We start from the raw sequence: 22,265 nt of genomic DNA, 5'->3' as shown, positions 1-22,265 counted from the left end.
ATGCTATGGAACAAGCAACCCTAATATCTAAGGAATTTAGGAGAACACTTATTTCTTGCTCATGTTACATAGGCATATGGGTTGGTTACTGTTCTGCTTCACTCTAAAAATCAGAGTGAAGGTGAGCCAGGATATGCTTGGACCCAGACAAGCCACGCATTGCATTTAATGTTTCTGCTCTGAAGCAAATGCCATATCCACCCACATCCCATTGGCCAATGCAGATCACATGGCCAAGCCTATGGGGCATGGAGGGGAGAGGGGTAGGGGGGAAAATAATAATAAGCAAAGAACACAGCTATCAGTTTTCTTACCTAAATTGAACATGCTGGGCTAGATTGCTAGATTTTTCTATTCCTTTCCAATTCTATATTCAGTAATTCTATGATTTCACAGAGGAGAGAAGTATAATTGTTAAGTCCTGTTATCTAATTGAAGAAGCTGAGATAGCCACACTGCCATCCTGCCTTAAACACAAAATGCTTTGGACAGGGACCTATATTATCTGATAAGCTCAATTAATGTTCTGCAGGAAACCAGAAGAAAAAAAGTAATTTTACTAACTATGCTGCTGAAACTGTTTTCTCATTTTGATTCCTTAGGTCTTTATGAAACTTCACTATACTCCTTGGCATTACTTTTGAGTTTAGAGATCACAGATGTGTCCTAAAAACTGCCTGGGTCCTGGCTTTGTCAAAATAAAATAATATTAAAATTGTAAGGCACTTGGGGGAACATCTTGCCCCTTAAGAAAACCACTCTGTAGTGAATCTTTCAATGAGGTATAAGATTGTTTTTAACAATTGAGTTTCCATAATCAGTTGTTTGCACATATAGATTTTAATTTATTGTCAATCTGAGAAAAGGGCTGGGACAAGACAACCCTCCTTGTCTTGGCCACCAGACCTACCAAATTCTGTGTTAGGGACCTTGTGTCAGCCTGCACACATAGATTCTAAATGATCAGATTCCTACAGGCTCATTAATTACTAGCTTCATGTATTGTATACTGAACTAGAAGAAAAAATGATTTCCATTATATTGTTACAAATGGTTATAAATACCAAGGACCTATTACATGGCAAGTATTATGCCATGGCTTTACGTTTGTGATCTTTACTCTTGCCCTATCTCTGCAAGGCAAGCATTACCCCAAATTTCTCAGTGATGACACCAAGTTTTCTAGAGGTTCAATAACTTGCCTAAATACTTAATAGCAGGGAATATTTCATTTCATTTCATATCATTTCATTTCATTTCATTTCATTTCATTTCATTTCATTTTGAGAGAGAGAGAGAGACAGAGTGCAAGGGAGGGGTGGAAAGAGAGAGAGAGAGAGAGAGAGAGAGAGAGAGAGAGAGAGAGAGCACCCTAAGCAGGCTCCACACCAGCAACAGCAGCGTGGAGCTCGATGTGGGGCTCAAACTCACAAACTGTGAAATCATGATCTGAGCCAAAATCAAGAGTTACGTGCTTAACCAACTGAGCCACTGGGTGCCCCAACAGGGAATATTTTACACCAATGCCACCATGATGCCAAAGTTCAGTCCATCCTACTGAAAAAAAAAAAAACCAGAAAACTCTTTTACTACCTTTATCCGCCAGGAAGAAGGAAGATAAAGAGCTCTTTCTCATCTTTGTATTTCCAATTGTTATTTTCCTCTCTGGAGGGTGAGATCTATTATACTCTGAAATTTCTATATGCAGGATGTAACAGGATGAACTAACTATTTCTGACTGTAAGGGACATGGGTGCCTTACTCTGTGTGATTGGGATGAAAATTTGACTAAACAGGTTAACTGCAATTACTTTCTCACATACACGAACAGCATGTAAGTAAAAGAACAGCCTATAACTCTCCTTGACATCAGTTTTATTTTGACTCCACTGGGGCTGCCGGCTACAGGCCCAGTGGATAGGAATGAGAGCCCCAGACCCCAGTTCGAAGTGCTGATGTATGCTAATTATATGGTCTTCTTGAGGTGGGAATGAGCCAAGGACTCAACAGAAGAAAATAGCTTTTCCTTCTGGCTAATAGATGAGAAGAGTCACCCCATCACTTCAAAGGTACCCATGTTCATCTGCCTACAGTGGGCTGTGGCCATCCATCTGCAATGTCACCGACTCGGCAGCCCATCCAGCCACATCTGGAAAAGTTAAGTGAGTTGCAGAGTTGACATGTGTTGGGAAATGCTTTCAGCACGGCATATTGACAACAGGCTAACACACGTTTCCTCCCCCTATTTACATCAAACCTAGTATGTTATTTGAAAGTTAAAGCTTCAAGGTTTAGGTAAGTTCATGAAAACATGTACAGACAGATATGTACTACGGCTGATAGTAATTCTTTGAAAAGTAAGATGTGACAGACCCAGAAGAGTTAATAAGATCCACAAAAAGGGTGCCCTGTCCAGGAGAAGCTGGGGTGACCCATGACGGAACCAGCATGTATGTGCACCCTAAGAAAACAGATGTTTTGAAACCCCTAACACACACTGCACAACTGTCTATCTCTTTTGCACAGAGTCTGAAAACCTTCTGAAGAATGGTTTTGTGCCCTGTCTGAAGGACAGCACGGCTACCCTAGAGACGGATCAGCAGCTCTTTGGATTGTCCTGAATGGTTTCAGTTTTCTATGTGTAAATTCCCAATAAGCCCGTCAAATCAAAGGCCATGTCTTAAGATTTTATTTATTTGTTTATTTTTGTGGCTTTGACAACCTTGAGCCCAACCACATGGAAGACACTTCATAGCAAATCCTTCTCGTCCTAATTTGGCCTGAGATAGGACAGCCCAGCACAGGGACAACAGTAGTAGAATGAAAATCTCGTGGCTGTTCTAATCATTCTCTTCTACAAGCTCCTCAGCTAAGGAGAAGACTCTCCTTAATTCTAAGCTTTCTTAAAAGCCTTCCCTCACCATACATCCATATATGCTTTCTATTGAAGTACTGCTTTTTTGAAAAAGTATCCTTTCTCCAAAGTCCATGGAATCCTCTTCTTGATTAAGCTTCTTGGAGAAATTGAGGAAAGAGGTGTGTGGCTGGTCATAGGGGGCAAAGAAATTCCTTAGTCTTGTGGTAGAAGCTTTGGCCTATAGAGGTATTTCCATGGTGCATTTGGATCTTGTACTGGTCCCCCTTAAATCCCTTAGAACCTTGTTCAACCTCTGATTTCCCCAGTTTCTCGTTGCCGCTCTGGGCCTCCTTCAGGAAAGCATCATCTGGAGAATCTTTGCCATGGCCTCCCTCACTGCCACTTGGCATTGGCCAGGCCATTTTCAGAGGTGAAAGCTCAGGTTGGGGGTTGGCAGATTACATCAACTCAAGAGAGGGAGGTGTGGTGAGAAGTCCAGTAAGGCAAGGCCTTCTGCTTTGCACAAATGCACTGTGAGAAGATTCTTTTCAGGAAAGCTCAATATGATCCACTTTAATTTTCCAGACAGTTGTGGGGGAAGTGCAGCAACCTGATGGGAGCAATGGTTGCATGAAGGTTTGGTCAGGCTCACTTGAGCGGAAGTGGCAGAAGGAGAATTCAAATCTGTATCTCCTAACACAGTACACCAGGAGCTCTGCAGTGCCCTGTGGGCCCAACGGTCTGTGCGTGATGTCTTAGGGTCACATTGTGTGTTGGAGATGGGTCAGCTCATGGAGTTTGGAGCAGCTAGCCTTTGTATAATCATTTTTATATTTAGTCTAAGGATAGGATTTTATTTGAAGAAAATGCTTCACAGCGGAAAAAAGTTTGTCTTGTCTACACCATGTTTCCTTCAATCTTTTGCTATTTCTGATGGATACTGCTGAGATTTTGATATTTATTCTCCATAAGAAGAGCAGAGTGGTTCTAAGTATGGGCTCTGGGCAGAGAGCCTGGGACTACTACTTATTATGTAACCTTGGACAACTTCAAAAACAGAAAACAGTGGTGGCTGGGTGGCTCAGTTGGTTGGGAGTCCGACTCTGACTTGATCTCAGCTCAGGGTCATGAGTTCAAGCCCTGTGTTGGGCTCCAAGCTGGGCATGAAGCCTACTTAAAAACAAACAAACAAAAACCATAAAACAAAAAAAACCAGTACAAAATGAAGAAGAAGAACACGTTATGCCACATAGGGCTGAAAAGTGAGAAAACATAGTTAGAGCACATAGTAAGTACTCAATAAATATTTGCTACTATTATTGTTGTTATTTGAGGGACCCATGGTGAGGTCTGGCATCAGCTTCTGAACAGAACAACTGGCCTCAGCCTCATAATCCAAAAGCTTTAAATTCTTGGCTGAGATCAGTAAGCTGTTACCTTAAATAATGGTGTTCAGGCAGAGGCCCCATGGTAGAATAAAGCCGGTGGTAATTCACCTCTGGAAAGGAGGAAGTTGCCACTTACTCAAGCCAGTGGTGGAGTCAGTGAGGGCCAGCAGCACTGTTCTCTAACCATCAGGCAACTGCCGTCTTTGGATCTGTTGTAGCTGGCTCAGCCAAAAACCCGCATTTCAATTTTCACACTATCTGTAAACGTTGAATTTGAAAGGCTTTCCTATTTAATATCAAACAAGTGAGAAAAAAAATCTCATCAGCTCATTAGTACTGTGCCAGACTTGCATAGGGATATGGCGGCGACTGGAACTCAGCTGCGTGGAGACCTCAGCAGGATTTCTCAAATGGCTGAACGGAGAGCAATACATCAGCCTACTGAAATCATGCCATTTGGTTTAAATATTAAAGTTCCTTTGAGGTTAACTAAGTATTAGAACCAGAAGGAAGGCAGGTTTACAGTCTGTTAGCCTGGGCTCCACATGTTGCAACTGTCACAAACGTACCTCTCTTTTCGGCAAGAGGGGTCACTTGCAGCCCCATATCTCCTCAACTCCATTTATTGTTCAGAGCTAGACTTTTGGGGCACTTGGGGGGCTCAGTCAGTGGAGTGTCTGACTTCGGCTCAGATCGTGATCTCACAGTTCATGAGTTCAAGCCCCACGTCGGGCTCTCTGCAGTCAGTATAGAGCCTGCTTAGGATCCTCTGTCCCTCTCCCTCTCTCTCTCTCTCTCTCTCTCTCTCTCTCTGCCCCTCCCTTGTTCATGCTCTCTCAAAAATAAACATTAAAAAAAAAAAAAAACCAAGAGAACTGGACTTTCACATTCCCATCCACCTATGCCCAAGGCTGTTCAACCCACAGTCTAGAATGACAGACTGATAGAAATATGATGCAAGTCACAAATGTAAAGCGCATATGTCATTTTAATGTTCTAGCAGCCACACTAAAAAACAAAAATGAAATAAAAATAAACCACTGAAATGAACTTTAGTAATATATTTTGTCTAACCCAACTTATCCAAAATATTAACATTTCATGCTACCACTATGAAAGTTATTAATGAAATATTTGACATTTTTTTCAGTACCAAATTTTTGAAGTCTGGTGTGAGTTTTATACTTACAACCCACTTCAATCTGGACTAGCCACCTTTCAAGTGCTAAATGGCTCCTGTGTTGGACAGCGCAGGTCTAGACTAATTCTGCACCCTGCACTATATCCTACAGCGGCAGGCTGGCAGTGAAAACACCCAGCAGAGTCTGAGGAAGGTTCTCGGGAGACTAAGAATTGGGAGGACGCTGTGAAACAGAATCTGTCACTGCAGTTCCTTTTGAAGATTGTTTGTAATAACTTCTATAAACATCACTGGTTCTCTCTCCTTTGTTTCACAGTTTGGGGACCCAATTTATCTCTGATGGAGGAGAGTATTATTTTCTCAGCTGCAAATCATGTTAATTAGGCAGCCAATAGATAGGAATGTGGAGTAAACACCCCTAATACCTTTAATGCTTTGATGACTTTTCCAGCCCCATACTGTAGGTACTGTATTGAAGGGGGTAGCAGTCCCCATCTCTCTGAAGGACAAGCCGCTGCATACTTCAGGGAGGTGGGTCATGGACACATTCTAAGGGGGCGCATCTCAAAGTTCTGGTCTCTTGTCACTTGTTTTTCTGTGGCATTCAGATTATTGCATCATTTGGCCAGAGTAAGTGCAAAGGGGTCTTCTGAGACAAGAGAAGTTTGGGAGGCTCTTGTAGTGCACGGGGCCTTTGGCTAAAGCACAGATTTCCTTCCACGTGGGTCATTGTGCCAGACGCTTTTTCTGCTCTAATACCCCCCATCTTTAAGTTCTCAGGGCACTGGGTGCTTAACCGACTCTACTGGACCACGAGAGGGTCTGCCTTTCTATCCTAAAGTGGGAAGGAGAGGATTGTGAAATGGAGAGAAACCTCGAGCAGCAGAATGCTGACCGAATCCTGGGCAGCCAGGTGGTAGGGAAGAATACCTATGCCAGTTGAAGATCTAGGAATTGGTTTTCACAAAACCATAGTACTTTGTACCCACTGGAACATCTTCCTGTGGCCCAAGGGTAGGTGTGATGCAGTTTGACACCTGTTGACTCGGAGCACACTAAAACCTCACTCAAATTTTCTAATGGTTTTCTTCAGCGTCTTCAGTAGGACCCTGGTCCTCTCTCTCAGATCCAGATCCTCGTTCTGCTTGCCATGAGCACCTTTAGAGCTCAACAAGGATGACACAGCCACTTGGTACTCAGGGCCCCAAGACCACAGGGGACCCGTGAGCTTGCATTTCTGGGCATTGCCCGACCACAGCTTCAGGAAGAACACAGCTGATGTAGGTTAAGTTTCTCCTGGAAAAACAAACTTTCTTATTCTAATTCACCTTCACCACTGTTCACCCTCTTCTGCCTGCTCATGCCCACAAACACTTAAAGGCAGATGCTCGGAATATGGGGAGCCTATTAAAATACAGGCTCCTGGGCCTTCCACTTATATTGTTATTCAGTAGCTCTAGGAGCAAAGCCCAGGAATCTGCATGCATACACGTACTCTGGGATATGTTTCTGCCCATCATCTACAGACCACACCCTCGGAAGCCCTGTTGGATGTCTGTTGGAGTAATGCTTTCAATGTCAAGAGTTCATGTCAATATCCGTGTCTAATTTTTTTCATATACGTTCAAAAGATAGGATGATGATTTGGGGGTTATGTTCTGCCAAAGGAAATGTACCTGTGCATGTTTCCAATCCCCAGTAGACAACCAAATCAACAAAACGATCCTTTTTTTTTTTTTTCCTTTTACAGAAGTTTCAGAGAACACCTTAAAGGGCAGCCAGACCTTGTTCTGGAGGAGCAATACTCATTACATTGCCCCTACCCAGGGAGCATCAAAGGGCTTGCCGTCCCCCATGGCCTCCTTCCAGGAATTCCTTATGCTTTTTACCATGTGACCCTGTCATCCTGGCCACAGTTACTGGGACTGAAGATGGCTGCCCTATTTGGGGTCGGCCATCCACGTGAGGGCAGTGACCGGCCCCAGAGGAGTGTCCCAGACTAGAGCAGGACAGGCAGAACTCCCTGGAGGAGCTTGCATGTGCCACCCAGGGAGGGAGTCGGTTAACTGCAGGCAGGTGGAGTAGAGCACACACATAGCGATGCTGCGGTAGCATCATCACAAGGCGCAACGCCAGACTGAGCGATCGCAGTCACTCACAATGTACTGTGTGCGAGCTATGTTAGTGATTGTAAGAGCTCACATGTATTAAGCATCTGCTACGTGGCGGGCAAGGTACCAAGCCTTTTGTTTGCAGTATTTCATTTGATCCTTATAAAGACTTCATGGTTAAATGATATGAACTGTTAATATCCCCATTTTATAGATGCGTAAACTGAGTTTTGGAAAGGATGACAACTTGCCCAAGGCCGACAAATGTCAGTGCTGGAATTCAAGACCAGTTAATCTGTCTCAGAGCCTATATGTATACTGTGGGTAGGGCTAGTTGCACAATTTGCAGGGCCCAGTGCAAAATACAAATACGGGACCTCTTGTCCACAAAGCAGAAAAAAATGCCATTCATATAAAGCTTATTCCTTTATTGCAAGGGCTTTATGTTGACTGGCCACAATGATTTGGATTTGTTAGCTAATGTCATTTTAAGTCAAGAAAAATTAAAAACTAAAATTATTATAAGGGCACCTGGGTGGCTCAGTTAAGTGTCTGACTCTTGGTTTCGGCTTTGATTTCAATGTTTGTGAGTTCAAGCCCTGAGTCAGGCTCCATGCTGGCAGTGTTGAGCTCGCTTGGGATTCTCTGTCTCTGTCTCTCTGCCCCTCCCCTGCTTGTTTTTTCTCTGTCTCTCAAATAAATTAATAAATTTAAACAAATATATATATACATATATGTATATGTGTATATAAATTGAAAATTTTATAGGGGCACCTGGGTGGCTCAGTAGGTTTAGCCTCTGACTTTGGTTCAGGTCATGATCTCACAGTTTGTGGGTTCAAGCCCCACGTCGGGCTCTGTGCTGACAGCTCAGAGCCTGGAGCCTGCTTCAGATTCTGTGTCTCCCTCTCTCTCTGCCCCTCCCCTGCTTGTGCACTCTCTCTCTTTTAAAAATAAATGAACATTAAAAAAAATTTAAAGGAATGGATTCTTGCCTACCTTATTTGTTGGTGGGGCTATTCACTCAATTACTTGAGTGTGTTCAACGAAGCACTTTCTGGGTGGTTCTCAGACCTTTGGAATTCTTCTAGGGGCAGCAGGAAGGGAGAGGAGCAGCACCCTGCAGGACCTCCACTCACCCACCTGGATCATGGGGATTCACCCTGCCCACCTTTGGAGGCAGTCCGATCCGGTCTTCATTGTTCCGGACCATGGGGCTCTGGAGTGACAGGCAGGTAACAAAGATAAGGGGGCTGGTTTTAAACTTCTCATTTTGACCTTAGCCCCTCAGTTGGCCTTAATTGTTGTTTCCAATAACAAATGTTTTCCTATTTTCTTTCAACTTATCACATTTATTCTCCTATCATGTTACCTGCCACCACCCTACAGCTCCCCTCTTCCCACCCAGCCCCGTCCCAGGTTACTTTTCGTAAATAATTGTTTTGATTATACTACTCTTCTTAAAAATATTCATTGGCTCCCCACTGACCACTATGTTTCATCCAAGTGCTTTATCTTGGCATTCAAGGCTTTCCCCAATCTGACCTCAACTTACCTTTCCATTTGTATTTTCATTCTTTCTGGGCAAGAGAGTAGCACATACAATCCTTGCCTCCTTTGTGCCTCAACTATGTCTTTTCTTCCTCCCCTCCTTCCATAATTACCGTCTATACAGTGGACTCATCACAAGTGCATGGTGTTTATTTATAAATCCTTCCTCTCCACAAAAACATATACGGTTGACCCTTGGACCGCATGAACTTGAACTGTGAGGGTCCACTGATACATGGATTTTACATGTATGATACTGTACAATACTGTAAATGTATTTTTCTTCTTTATAGTTTGAGTGAGTGAGGGAGGGGCAGAGAGAGAGGAAGAGAAAGAATCTCAAGCAGGCTCCATGCTATCAGATGCAGGGCTCTAGATCATTAACCGTGAGGCATGACCTGAGCCAAAATCAAAAGTCAGGTACTTAACCGGCTGAGCCACCCAGGCACCCCTTATGATTTTAATAACATTTTTTTCTCTAGCTTACTTTGAGAATACAGTTTATATTACGTATACAAAATTCTCGAGCTTTCTCTATTGTAAGGATAGTTTGTAATACATATAACATACAAAATACAATACATGTAACATACAAAAGCTTATGTTATGGGTAAGGCTTCCGGCCAATGCTAGGCTATTAATAGTTACGTTTTGGGGGGACTCAAAAGTTAAACATGAAGTTTCGAAGTTTCGACTGTGAAGGGGTTGGTACCACTAACCTCTGGGTTGTTCAAGGGTCAACTGTGCAATGGATATTGTGTATCTACCCTGTGTTCAACATCACGTAGGGAGCAAATGGGAAGTGTTTGAGTTAAGCAATTCAGCATACAGAATTAAACATGGTCACTTCTCCAGAAGGTGACTGACCAAAGCTGTTCTCTTTGTTTAAAGTCTAGCTAAGATCAAGTTACCACAAAGGCAAGTTAAAATAAGATTTTATTTTTTCTTTAAAAAGAATTTTTTTTAACGTTTTATTTTATTTTTGAGACAGAGAGAGACAGAGCATGAACGGGGGAGGGGCAGAGAGAGAGGGAGACACAGAATCTGAAACAGGCTCCAGGCTCTGAGCTGTCAGCACAGAGCCTGACGCGGGGCTCGAACTCACGGACCGTGAGATCATGACCTGAGCCGAAGTTGGCCGCTTAACCGACTGAGCCACCCAGGCGCCCCAAGATTTTATTTTCTAATATTAAATCAGGATAAAGGCATTCAATTGCCCAGGTCCACAAGGTACTGCGCTCATAGGAATGGGCCTCTGGTCACTGGGGGGAGTTGTAAATTGGTAAGGCTTGGGAGGGCAATTGTTGAACATGTTTTAAAAACCTTAAAAAGCGCTTATGCCTTTTGACCCTGTAATTCCACTTCAAAACCTGTAATTGTATGTATTCATTCTATGGAAATCATTGAGAAATGTGCATAAATATTCTTCTACGAAGACATTTATTTTCTGCAAGTTTATTTTTATTATTTGAGAGACAGAGAGGCAGAGAGAGAAACCCAAGTGGGCTCCATGCTGTCAGCACGGAGCCTGACATGGAGCTTGATCTCATGAACTGTGAGATCATGCAAGACCCGAGCGGATATCAAGAGTTGGATGCTTAACCAACTGAGCCACCCAGGCACCCCTACAGAGACATTTAAAACAGAAATCCAAATAAACAACAGGGAATGAGTTAGATAAGTGCTGGGAAGCCATTAAAAATGTTTTAGGAAGATATCCAATGACATGGAAAAATGCTCCTAATATGTTAGTAATAACAAAAGCATGTCCTAAACCAGTATGCATAGTATGACCCCAGTTTTGTAACATTACATATGAAAAGAGATGAAAAGGACAGACATCACAATTAATATGATTCTTTGGGGGATTATTTTCTATTTTCTCCTTTAAATAATCTTTGCATTTTCCACGATGAACGTGTATCACTTTTACAATCATTCGTGACAAAACTCATCTTTATGCACTCCCAGCCTTACGAAAAAAATGTGTTAGGCTTGAAACCCACGTCTCCTACTTGAAGTTGTTAGCCAGTCAGCAATATTCATGAAATATCCTGTATTAAGTGCTGTAAAGATTTAAAAAGTCAACAGAAGACACAGCACTGCCTTTGTGTGATTTTTAAGCTAATGATGACACAGAAAGTACTAGAAAGAATGAGCGACTTCTTTAGAAATAAACATAAAATTAAATAACAAGTATGTAGTCTTGAGTGATTTATCAGGTTATATTTTTAATTGGTTTTTAACATTCTCTGTACATGTAGCTCAATGCCTTGCACATAATCTACATTTAATGTTTGTTGAGTGAATGTATAAATGAATGACCAGTTGAATGACAAAAGACAGAGACTATGGAGGTCTCTGTAAACACAGAGATTACCTGGTCTAGAAGGGCTCCATGACCAGGTGAGGACAGGCTTCCCAGTTGCTGTTGTAGCCATTCTGTAACTTCATTGGTTATAAAATCTCACCACTTGTACCTTTCGACCTGCCTGAGCTCTTGCAGAGTTTCCTACCTGAGAAATGCAGGAGAGTTGCTTTCAACATTACTGGAATCACAGTTGTCACTCGTAGTTGCAGGTTTCCTGTGTGCCAAGCGTCAGAAGCACCTTACACGCATGATTTTTTTCTAACCTTCTCGATAACCCTTTGAAGTGGGTATATTGTCTCCACTGCGGACGAGAAACCGAAACACAACTAAATGATCTGTCCAGTGTCATGTGACCAGCAAAGAGTGCAGTCAAACTCTAAACCAGTTCTGGTTGCTCCCAAGCTGTGGAATCACTCACTGTGCTACAAACTTCCCGCTTGGAATTAGGACAGAAATTTTCAGGGGTGAGGAATATGCCAGACTGATACTCTTCTCTTACTTCTTCTTGGTATGGCCTTTAATTTTAGCTATTCTGGTGAGTATGTAGTGCTACCTGGTGGTAGCCCCTATTTTTTTTTTTTAATGTTTTATCTATTTATTTTGACAGAGAGTGCTAGCAGGAGGGGCAGAGAGAGAGAGAGAGAGAGAGAGAGAGAGAGAGAGAGACTCCCAAGCAGGCTCCACCCTCAGCTTGGAGCCAGACTCGGGACTCCATCTCATCACTGTGAGATCACGTCCTGAGCTCAAATCAAGAGTCAGATGTTTAACCGACTGAGCCACCCGGGCGCCCCTGGCATCTATTTATATCAACCTATTAATAAAGTTATTGGCCAGTTGGATATCTTCCTTTGTGAAGTGCCTTCCATTAAGTTGATTGCTTTTTTCTTTTTACCGATTTGAGCAGCTCTGAATCTACTCTGGCAACAGACTTGGTTTTATATTACAGGTGTCTCCTATTCTGTGGCTCCCCCCCCCCCACCTTCACTTTCTCTTTTCCTTCTTTCTCTCTTTCAGAAACTTTTTCTTGGAGAAAATGCAGTTATACATTCAGAGGCAGACAACAAGTTATTGTGAACGTCATCATCACTGGCTTCGACAGTTGTCACACACAGCCAGTCTTGTTTCATCTATATAAGTTCTTCTGTTCTCTACCTAATTATTTTGAAATAAGTCTCAAGCAGCCTAATATTTCACCCATAAACACCTTTGTGTCACCAATGGATAAGGGCTCCTTTCATACAAAATATACAACCACAATTCCATTATCACACCAAGGATTAGAGTATCCTAGTAATCAAGGATTACTTAATTCATAAAATATTCAGTAAGCGCTTAAATGCCTCCACTTATCCCAAATTTCACTCTTTTCATGTTGGTAGTTTGAATCAGACTCCAGATAAGGTCCACGCTCTGCAATGGTTTGACAGAGCTCTTAAGACTTTTTTTTTTTTAAGTAGGCTCCATACCCATAGTGGGGCTTGAATTCACAACCCTGATATGAAGAGTCACCTGCTGTACCGACTGAACCAGGCAGATGCTCTGCAGGGCTCTTAAGAGGTTGTTAATCTATAGGCTTCCTTGTCCTATTTCTTCTTTCCTTCCTGCCATTTAAGAAACCAACTCATTTATCCAGTCAAGATTCCAATAATCTGGATTAAAAAAATTTTTTTTACATTTTATATTTGAGAGTGAGCGAGCGAACAGGGGAGGGGCAGAGACAGAGACAGAATCCGAAGCAGGCTCCAAGCTCCGAGCTGTCAGCACAGAGCCCAGTGTGGGCCTGAACAATGAGCAATGAGATCATGACCTGAGCTGAAGTCAGACACTTAAGCGACTGAGCCACCCAGGTGACCCACAACAATCTGGATTTTAATTACTGCAACTCTGCATGTTGTTTAACATACATCTCTGTTCCTGTGTTTTCTGCAAATTAGTACTTAGATCTAGAGGCTTGATCAGACTCAGGTTCAATTTTTTTTTTTTTTTTTTTTTTTTTTGGCAAGAGCATCTCGTAGGTGATTGTATACTTTAGTCAGGAAGCATATAATGCCTGGTTGTTTCCTTCTTTGGGATGTTAGTAGATGCTGATGATCATTGTCCGGATCCACGATTTCGTTAGGGGCAGAACTGCAAAGTATAAATTAAACCACACAGTTAATCTCTGGTATTATGTGACTTGATTGGATCCTGCTAGTTCACCTAAAAATTTGGGATGATTTGAAATTAACAAACAGAATGGAAGGAATAGGGTTTGTTTCAGTTTATTTTGTGATCCTACCTGGAACCCAGGCCACTAAGCTGTAGGGGGATGTGTTGCAGTTCTCTGAAGGCAAATCTATGGTGGGGCTCAGGGCTGGTGAGGAGGGAACAGTAGAGGCTTTAAGTGTTCAGGAAATGAGAATGGTGTTGGTATGAATTTTGCAGGACTGTTCTAAAATCTAAAATGTATTAACTCTTGCTAAAAGATCTACTATGCCCAAGTCCTGTCCTGGAATAAATAACGAGTTTCAAGGGGTCTCTCCGGGTTCCCAATCTTCAGTGAGGGGAAAATAAAGCAGCCTCCCGAAATCCAGTTGAAACTCACAGCTGACTAGTTAAAAAAGCCAGGGGGTTATATAGCTCACAGGTTACTGCCTCTGTCTGGGCATGTGAATTGTGGCATGCTTTTTTACGCGGCAGCTTTCACTATTTGGTGGGGGGAAAAAACCACAAGAGACTCCCGGAGCATTAGAAGTTTGCCCTTAGAGATTTAAAATTCAACATTTCAAATACAGATCATTTGTCAGATCAACAGACAGAATGATGAGACCAGGCTATTTCCAGAGAAGAAGGAAAAGCCCTTTGGATGTAGAGGAGATGAAAAGAACAGTACGGTGACAGAGTTTGGTTTTGCACGTTGGAAGCACTTTTGTGTGCTAGACACATGCTTTGTTGTTGCCGCAGTAAAAGCGAAAAACAAACAAACAAACAAACAACCCACAACCCCCCCCCCCGAATAAAAGGGGCTATTTCTACAGAATTCTACTGAGACAGATGCTAAAAAGAGGCAAAGACTTTTCTGTTGTGTTTTAGATTTCTAGTTTTATTAATGGTCTCAAAAGAGACTAAATCACATTCAAAGACCATTTTAAATTAGGAGGGCTGAAAACCAAGAATTAGGACCAAGAAAAGGCATTTAAAAATCTAGAGATTCACATTGCAATGTTAACATTACCAAAGCCCCCCCAAATACAAAAATTCTCTAGGGTCATAGAAATAACCCAGCTTAACCAATGTTCTAGGAATTAAAGCCCTACAAAGGCAGGGACCAAGTCTGTCCTATTTACTGCTGTATCCCAAGAATCTAATATGATGCCTGGTACAGAGTAGGTGTTCAACAAAAACATACCAGGGGGTTTCATCGAACCCCTTAAACTTATTGAAACCAAAAGTTCCAACTGTGACATAAAACCTGTAAAAGGGACAGTGGTTAAGTTGACTCTTGACAAGCTGTCGTCTGAAAGAATCCTGTTGAAGCTGCTTAATAAAAGCGTTGGGTTGATCCACCCCGTGTCTAGAAAGTTGTAAAACAAGTGGAGAAGGCCAGAGCCGAGACTGACTTGCTCCAGATTATAGAGAATGACAGCCAGACTCACTGTTTGCATTCCTGTCTCTGCCTTTCGCTGAGCAGTTTCCGTTCCAACCAAATCTTCTCATTTTTAATTTACTCTGATATTTATATGTCTAATGATTTAACATCGTATCATACCAGTCTGGCCTGCAGGGTGCCCTTGACATGCATTTTTCTAATTGACCTTTACATCTATTATGCACAAACCAGCCAGAAATCATTCTTGTCTACATGAGCCTCTTAGGTGAGACTCGTAGTAGTTTCACTTCTGTCTCCAGAAACAGCCTTCTTCACAGACTCCATTTACACACAGCTCCCCTGCCCCCTCCCCACCGCTGTGTCTTCTGCAAGCTTGTCCAGACATGGAGTGCATCATCAGGCCAGGCCTTCCAGCCATTCCATTGCCTGCAGAGCAATCATTTATAGGCATTTGGTGTTTTGTCTGACATCTGTTTGATGCTGGAGCTCCAGCCTTTGTCTCAATGAATCACTTGTCAGAGGAGGTTGTGGCATTTTAGGCCGAATTTCACACCTACAAGGAAGGGTTGCCTGGGATGTAAGGAATCTGAGGCTTGTTTGAAACGACCAACTTGCCCACCTCCCACGAGGAATACCCCACGAGGAAATAGGGAAATAAGGGACACTGGGGACCGCGATGCTTATTAAAAGGCTTATTTTCACTGCCAGTGTGTGCGCTGTTCTCATGCACTCGAGCCAGGCTTTATTCTCTGGGGACAACACTGCCACAGGACCTCCATGGTTGGAGGGTTGCCTCTAGAACGAACCGGGCTGAAACATGTGTGTGGAATATTTTGAGGGCGTCAGAATTAGAGGGAGAGATTGTGGAATAAGAAAAGGGGAAAAAAGAATGAATCATTCTTTGTAGTTTGCCGGAAGATCGTTTAAGTGCTATTTGATGGCCGTTCCCAGGTTGGTCCGTAGAAACGTCTGCTAGAGCAGTGAGGTGTCCGGAGTCGCAATGCGTCACAAGCCAGGCTGAACCTAGCAAGGCACAAAACTGAGGAGTCCCTTTCCTTATTCTCCGAACAGGGCACCAGTGACCTCACAACACTATTTATGGTAAGCGAGGCTGCTTTAAACCACAAAGGTTGAAGTATTTCCTTATAAAAAGTATTATTCGTAGTGTCCCATGGCAACTCCCATCTGATCTGAGGACCTGAGGGGAACATGAAAGGGTGGGGACAAGAAGCCCAAGAACAGCATAGGTGGCTTTTCCAAACCAGCATCTGGCGAGCAGAGCATGCCAAGAAAGCAGAGATGGAAGGCAACATGGGGATACACAGAAAATCGGAAAGAAAAATCACGGACTTTTTACTTCACCTTGTTGTAATTAAAGAAGGATGCTAGCCAAGGCATATGCTGGAGAGATTCTTCTTAGTGACTTTTAACTTCTTTGGTTTCACAGAAAGTCACTTTATGAAGAGTTTGTCACAAACAGAGGACCCCCCAGGATGAGAAGTCAGAATTTCCAGCTTGGATGAAACCGTAGGTTTCTCATTTAGGTTTTAATTTAAAGAGAATGGGAAAGGGGAGGAGAAACGGGTATCTCATCTGAGGCTTCTGGGAATTACACGGGCTCCTTTTCATGTTCCTAAATCAGAGCAAGGGGGTGGGGTGGCGTAGGGTGCCGGCTCATCAGTCACTCGGTGCATCTGAGTTGGAAAACATTTAGCCCCGAGATGCAAATCATTTAATCATGCTGACTCAGAGGGGGCCAAAAGTTGTGAACCCTTGGGAGCCAGGAATTCCCAACATGATGTGATAATGCATTTCACAGCACGGACTTCAGATCTCCAGAACCTAGGGTAGGGGAAAAGAGAGGCAGGGAATCTATATTCTCCTGAAGTTTCTGCATAACAAAGACAGATCCTCCCTCCCAAACTCAATGAAAATGAGGGCTCCCAAAGGGCAACTCCCACTTCCCCGTCCCCCTCCACATACTTTTTCCTTTCTGTTTGCACCAGTAGGTCAGAAGGTTAATGAAAATGCACTCTAAAATTATAAAGAGGATGAAGCCAGGCATGAATCTATGAGATTTCCACTCGAGTCTGAATATCCCATCTGGACATTAAGAAAACCCATTTGCTTCAAAATTTTACAGTTCTGTCCACATTTGCTTAGATAGGTCTGAGATGCTTCGGAACTTGATAACCACTAATCGCCTACCTTGCAAAGGGAACTAGGAATGCCAGGTTGAATCCCAGCTGAGAAGTGAAATGTTGTGGGTAGTCAAAGGATGTGTTGGGAATAATGCACTGGGGACCAAACAAGAGCTGGGGTTTGAATTTTTCCTCTTCTATCATGTACTTTTTTTTTTCTTTTTCTTTCTCTCTCTTCTTCCATCCATCTATCTTTTTTATTTTTCTCACTCTCTTTCTCTTTTACAGAGCACTCCCGTTCTTAAGGATGGACCTGTAAATACACAGCATTTCCTCAAGTCGCTTAAAAATATTTATTTCCTCAGGGCAGCAATCACCACTGAAGGAAATAGTTCATCGTCCCAGTCCCTCTCAGAACGTTGCTTTTACAGCAAATATTATAAACTGATGCTTTGACTGAAAGATGACACTTTGCATTAACATCTCCACTCTGCTCACTCATTCTGAAGGAACAGCTCCCATGAAAGTAAATCGCTGAAGACAAACCAACTGGAAAAGACACTTGCTTTTTTTTTTTTTTTTTCCGTCTTTTAAAGTTTTCACAATGGCTTCAAAGGAAATGTGAATTAATCATTTGTTTTGACCCAAGAGCAGCAGAACTTATTTTGAAGACTTAAACAGGCAACACAAATGTAAACAGAAATCTGCGACTCCCAAATGCTAAAAGCTTGAAAGGAGTCAGTCTGAAAACATCAATTCTACTCAGCGTTTATTTTCATTTGAAGAATAGTGGAAATCATATATAAATCACGGACAATACAAGGTCTTCTTGTCTGGCAATTGTCCACATGAATCTGTTAACCTCTAAGGATAGATACAGATCTTTTAAAATAGAAAGACAGGGCGATGTGGCAGTTAATTAGCAACCGAGACTATAAACTACAGTAGATACAAAGTTTTGTCGTATAAATTAATTGCCATTACAAAAAGGCAACTGCTTTAGCTAAGAAGGTACAAAAACGGGTGACTTCCATAAATATAACAAGAAGCTAAGTGAGGAAATACATAACAGACTGTTTTTCCTATATAATATTGGAATATGCAAACTAACACACCTGTGGCACTTTACAGGAAAGTAGGAATAGATGTACACGCACACCCGCCACCCGCCACCCACCCACACTCGCCCGTCCAAACCCCCTCCCCCCGCAAGTGGATTTCCAAAAACACGGCCAATTCTAGGGTTACAAGGACAGGATGCCGCACGGAAGCAGCAACACAGCGAGCGCCGAACTGCCAGACAAAGAAGGAGCCTTATTGACAGTTGTAAAGCATTAGGCGTCAGACAGAAACTTGTCAAAAACAGCTGTTGTTGGGTACTGATTGATAATGTTTTCATTCTGACGGCTGAGACACTGCAGACAGTCGTGGGTCTGAGAAGAAGCCCATCACTGGCGCACACATGAACACACACACACACAGACAACGGGAAGTCATTTAACAGATGGCTTAGGAGCACTCAGCCACAGTATCTTAAAAAGACAACATTCTACATTTAATGAACTTGCAGAGAAAGCAATGCCTAATCATCATTTATTTGTCACAGAACGTGAGCACGACAGAACAGAACGAACGCAGGAATTGTGTCACTGGTCATCGGAATAAAAGTTTTGTGCTGCTCACGCATTACACAGTGTAAAAATATTCAAGGATGCTGGAGACAAGACTGAATATGAATCTTTTTGGATCTGTTCCATGGGAAGAAAAAAAAAAAACCTTAAAGAAGTGTTCGATGTTTCAAAGGGAATGATTTCATTAAAGTCCACCTACGAGATTAAACCACAAAAGCTATAGTTGAGCGATGTCTATCTTCTGGAGAATTACAAGGTATGACATCACCCTGTAATACAGTGTGGGTCTGTGGTATTTGAGAACCGGTCTATGCTACCTAAAAATTACAAACGTGTTTTTATTGCTCAGGTGAAAGGAGCACATTTGTATCATTTGGCCATTTTGCATTTTAAGTGGTCAAAAATCTACAAAATGTGCCAAAGAGTATTACATCCATAAACTTCAATGTCCATAGATTATTCTTGATTTAGAAAAGGTCAAAGGTGCAAACCTCAGTAAAACTGCACCTTTATCGCTACAATCTTATCATTTAAATTAAATGAAAAAAATAAAATGAGTTCCAAAGACTGAATCTAGGCCCTAAAATGATTTGCTGCAGCCCCAGCACATTTTTAAGGGCACACTGAAACCCCTGAAAATAGAGGTTTATAATAGGAATACTGATAGACCTTTCATTACTAGTTGGAGACAATAAGCGACTCCGTTAAACTCCATTAGCACTTAATGGATGAATATAGGGATTCTGTCTCTGTTATCTTTGTCAAATCCGCGCCAGCTTAAACCCTAGCCACTGTATACTTCACTCGGCTGTTTTCAAAAATTGCATCAGTCATTTTAAAAATTATTTTCTTTCTTTCAATCAGACACTTAAGATTTTTAGAAAAAAGATACCTATATTATGTTGTAGCTTGACTTTACGCAGGGGAGTCTTTCCATTAGAAAAATATTTGAGGACTTGATGAAAAAGTAATCAATGACACGTGCGTTGTGCCTAAATTCCCTCTCTTCTCAAAAACTAAAAGTCTTCCTCTTAAAAGGGGAGTGAGACTTCAGATGTAATCACGGAAATGATGCATCTTGTCTTTAAGTTCTTCCAAGTTAGTTTTACCCTGGCAGGATATTCCTCTCTGATAAGGTGATGAATTGAAATTTTTGGTGCTCATTTTTCTCTCATAATCTATAAGGCCTGTATACAAAACACTAAAAAATAAAACATGGTAAGATAAAATAAAAACCCGAAACAACAGACATATTATGAGGAGCCCCAGTCACATAACACTCTACCCCCAAACCCAGGGAAAACGAGTCAAAGTTCGGAGTCTCCCTGAGTCCTTCATAAGGGATTTGATCTCTGTGAGCCACAAATTCCATCCATTTTAGCACAGAGTATAGAAGAACTGCTTAGAATAACAGAAGGAAGAGACATGCAGTGAAGATAATTAGTGGTAAACAGAGAATAAATTCTCTCTCAGTAGTGTGTACTTGACGTTAATGCCGATGATAATTCACCTGATTTATAGAATATTCACTTTAATAGAGAGATGGGAGTCTGAGATAACTAGAGGAAAATAGATACTGAAGCCATTAAAGTCTTGATACCAAAATAAAACTAAAATGAGAAACTAACACGATAGGTTCAAGGCCTTTGGGAACCCGTGTTCTTTGCCAGATTTCACATTCTTACAGCTTCATGGTCTTTTTCTTCTAACAAATTTATCAGCTGAGAGAAGCTGTCTTTCAGTGCATCCATGTCATCCAGAGAGCAGGGCTGCAGAATCCAGCGTTTTCCACGTGCAAGTGGTTCAAGTTCAAAATATTTTTTGACCTTAAGGGGGGAAAACATAAATATGGTATTAGTTATATCAGAACCTTTCTTATTCCAAAATTTTGATAGTGATGAATCATGGGAGGGATTTCAAGAAGAACTTATATGAACGGTGATGTTTAGGACTCTCTAGAACTCCATCCGCAGCTGTTGTTATAATGTGGGTTATATGTTGTGACCCAGGACTGTTTTCTTTAGGGGTGACTGACCTGCTTGCAAGCCACCGTCTCACCCACACATTTACCAGCATGGGAGGTCTGATGAATTACATGTACCATCGCACAGGGCAAAATACGCTGCACACACCAAAAGAATCAATTCAGTCAAAATAAGTCAGGCAGAGCAACTTTCACTGCCATCCCCTTGCTAACTTACTAAAACTGGTGACAATTTAGTATATACCATATCGATTACTGAAGACTCAATTATTTTATCGAACACATACACAACAAAATTATAATTTAAGTAATCTTTTCTCTCCCTCCCTTAAATTTCTAGTATCTATTTTTGAGACCTGGGAAAGCATTTTTTAGACAAGAGGATAGAAAGAGAGAGAGAGAGAGAGAGCGCGCGTGCACAAACTTGTACACGTATACCTACATACATAAAGTCTCCCAGCTTTTTCTTCTCCTAGTCCTGAGTTTTCAGGGAGGTAAAAATCAAGACCTTATAACTGGTATGTGGGCGGAGAATTGGCTATCTTAAAAACCTGTTTGATTAATATCCAGTCATAAGTCATTCTTAAAGTACACTGGCTAGGATACTAATAGCATCCAGGACTACTAATTTCTGACTGTGAAGGAATATCAAATTGTTACATCTTCCAGAAGAATTGATGATCTCTTAAAGGGTATGATAAAGTACAAAGTTCATAAGGCTCCCCTCCCCTCCCCACACTACATCACACAAGAACAGGACACCATATTTATAGCCCAGTGATGTTTATATAACATAGAATACAGTGAGTGGCACCATCAGAACAACCAATGTTCAAAGACATTCTTGGTCAACAAATTTCATTAAATCCCACATGCAGTGGAAAATTCTAAGGTCTTACCGTAATCAATACTCGACCTAGAAAAAGAAAGTGCCTCAACCGTATGCTATTCCCAAATGTGGTTTCATTTTGCCTTTATCGTTGTAAGTATCAGACTATAGCAGACGTACATCACCCAAAGTGGTATTAAAATATGTGTACATTTTTTTTTCATGTGAGCAGGAAGATACATGTAAGAAATACTACATTTTCATGCTAACTTAGGAAGCACAGTTGTGCTAACATTCTACAGTTCAAGTGTGTCCCCACAGTCCTTCTTTAAATCGTCTGCAAATTAATAATAAATATTACTACTAAAAAAAAAAGCCTGTGACAATGGAAGGACTCTCATTAATTTTGATTCTGAAAAGTAATGAAAATCTCATCTCAGAGCAGAAAATGGGTATACGACTTCAGAACAGCTTTTGCCCAAGGTATTTTACAAATCGTGTTAAGAGGGTTCTCCCTTACAGAAAATGTAAGGTCCATTCTTTCACTTTCTTTTCTTTACAGCACTGAAAACAACTTACTTCCAAGAGAATCTGAAATTGCTTGTGCAACAACCAGCACTAGACCAGCTCTACCCCCACCACGGGAGGCCATCCACCAGCAGGGGGAGAGAA

The 22,265-nt window shown here is 41.8% G+C and overlaps 1 protein-coding gene across 4 annotated transcripts in view; it reads right to left on the bottom strand.

The window, feature by feature from the left end:
- Window positions 1–13,380: 13,380 nt before the first annotated feature.
- Window positions 13,381–22,265, bottom strand: part of ARL15 (ADP ribosylation factor like GTPase 15) — a 405,200-nt gene continuing 396,315 nt past the window's right edge. The window contains exons 6-7 of one of the 4 annotated variants that reach the window (XM_045037216.1): window positions 20,409–20,606; window positions 13,381–13,546 (exon numbers count right to left, since the gene is read on the bottom strand). In XM_045037216.1, coding sequence (XP_044893151.1) covers window positions 20,454–20,606 — 153 coding nt within the window. In that variant the 3' untranslated portion in view covers window positions 13,381–13,546; window positions 20,409–20,453. Of the gene's footprint in view, window positions 13,547–17,901; window positions 20,607–22,265 lie in introns of those variants that run through there. The other 3 variants (XM_045037219.1, XM_045037209.1, XR_006585223.1) reach the window with 3 other exon arrangements.

The sequence above is a fragment of the Felis catus genome, chromosome A1, assembly GCF_018350175.1.
Source record: "Felis catus isolate Fca126 chromosome A1, F.catus_Fca126_mat1.0, whole genome shotgun sequence".
In the NCBI taxonomy this organism is placed as follows: Eukaryota; Metazoa; Chordata; class Mammalia; order Carnivora; family Felidae; genus Felis; species Felis catus.
The sequence above is the reverse complement of the archived record's forward strand: the minus strand, read 5'-3'. Positions and strand labels throughout refer to the sequence as shown.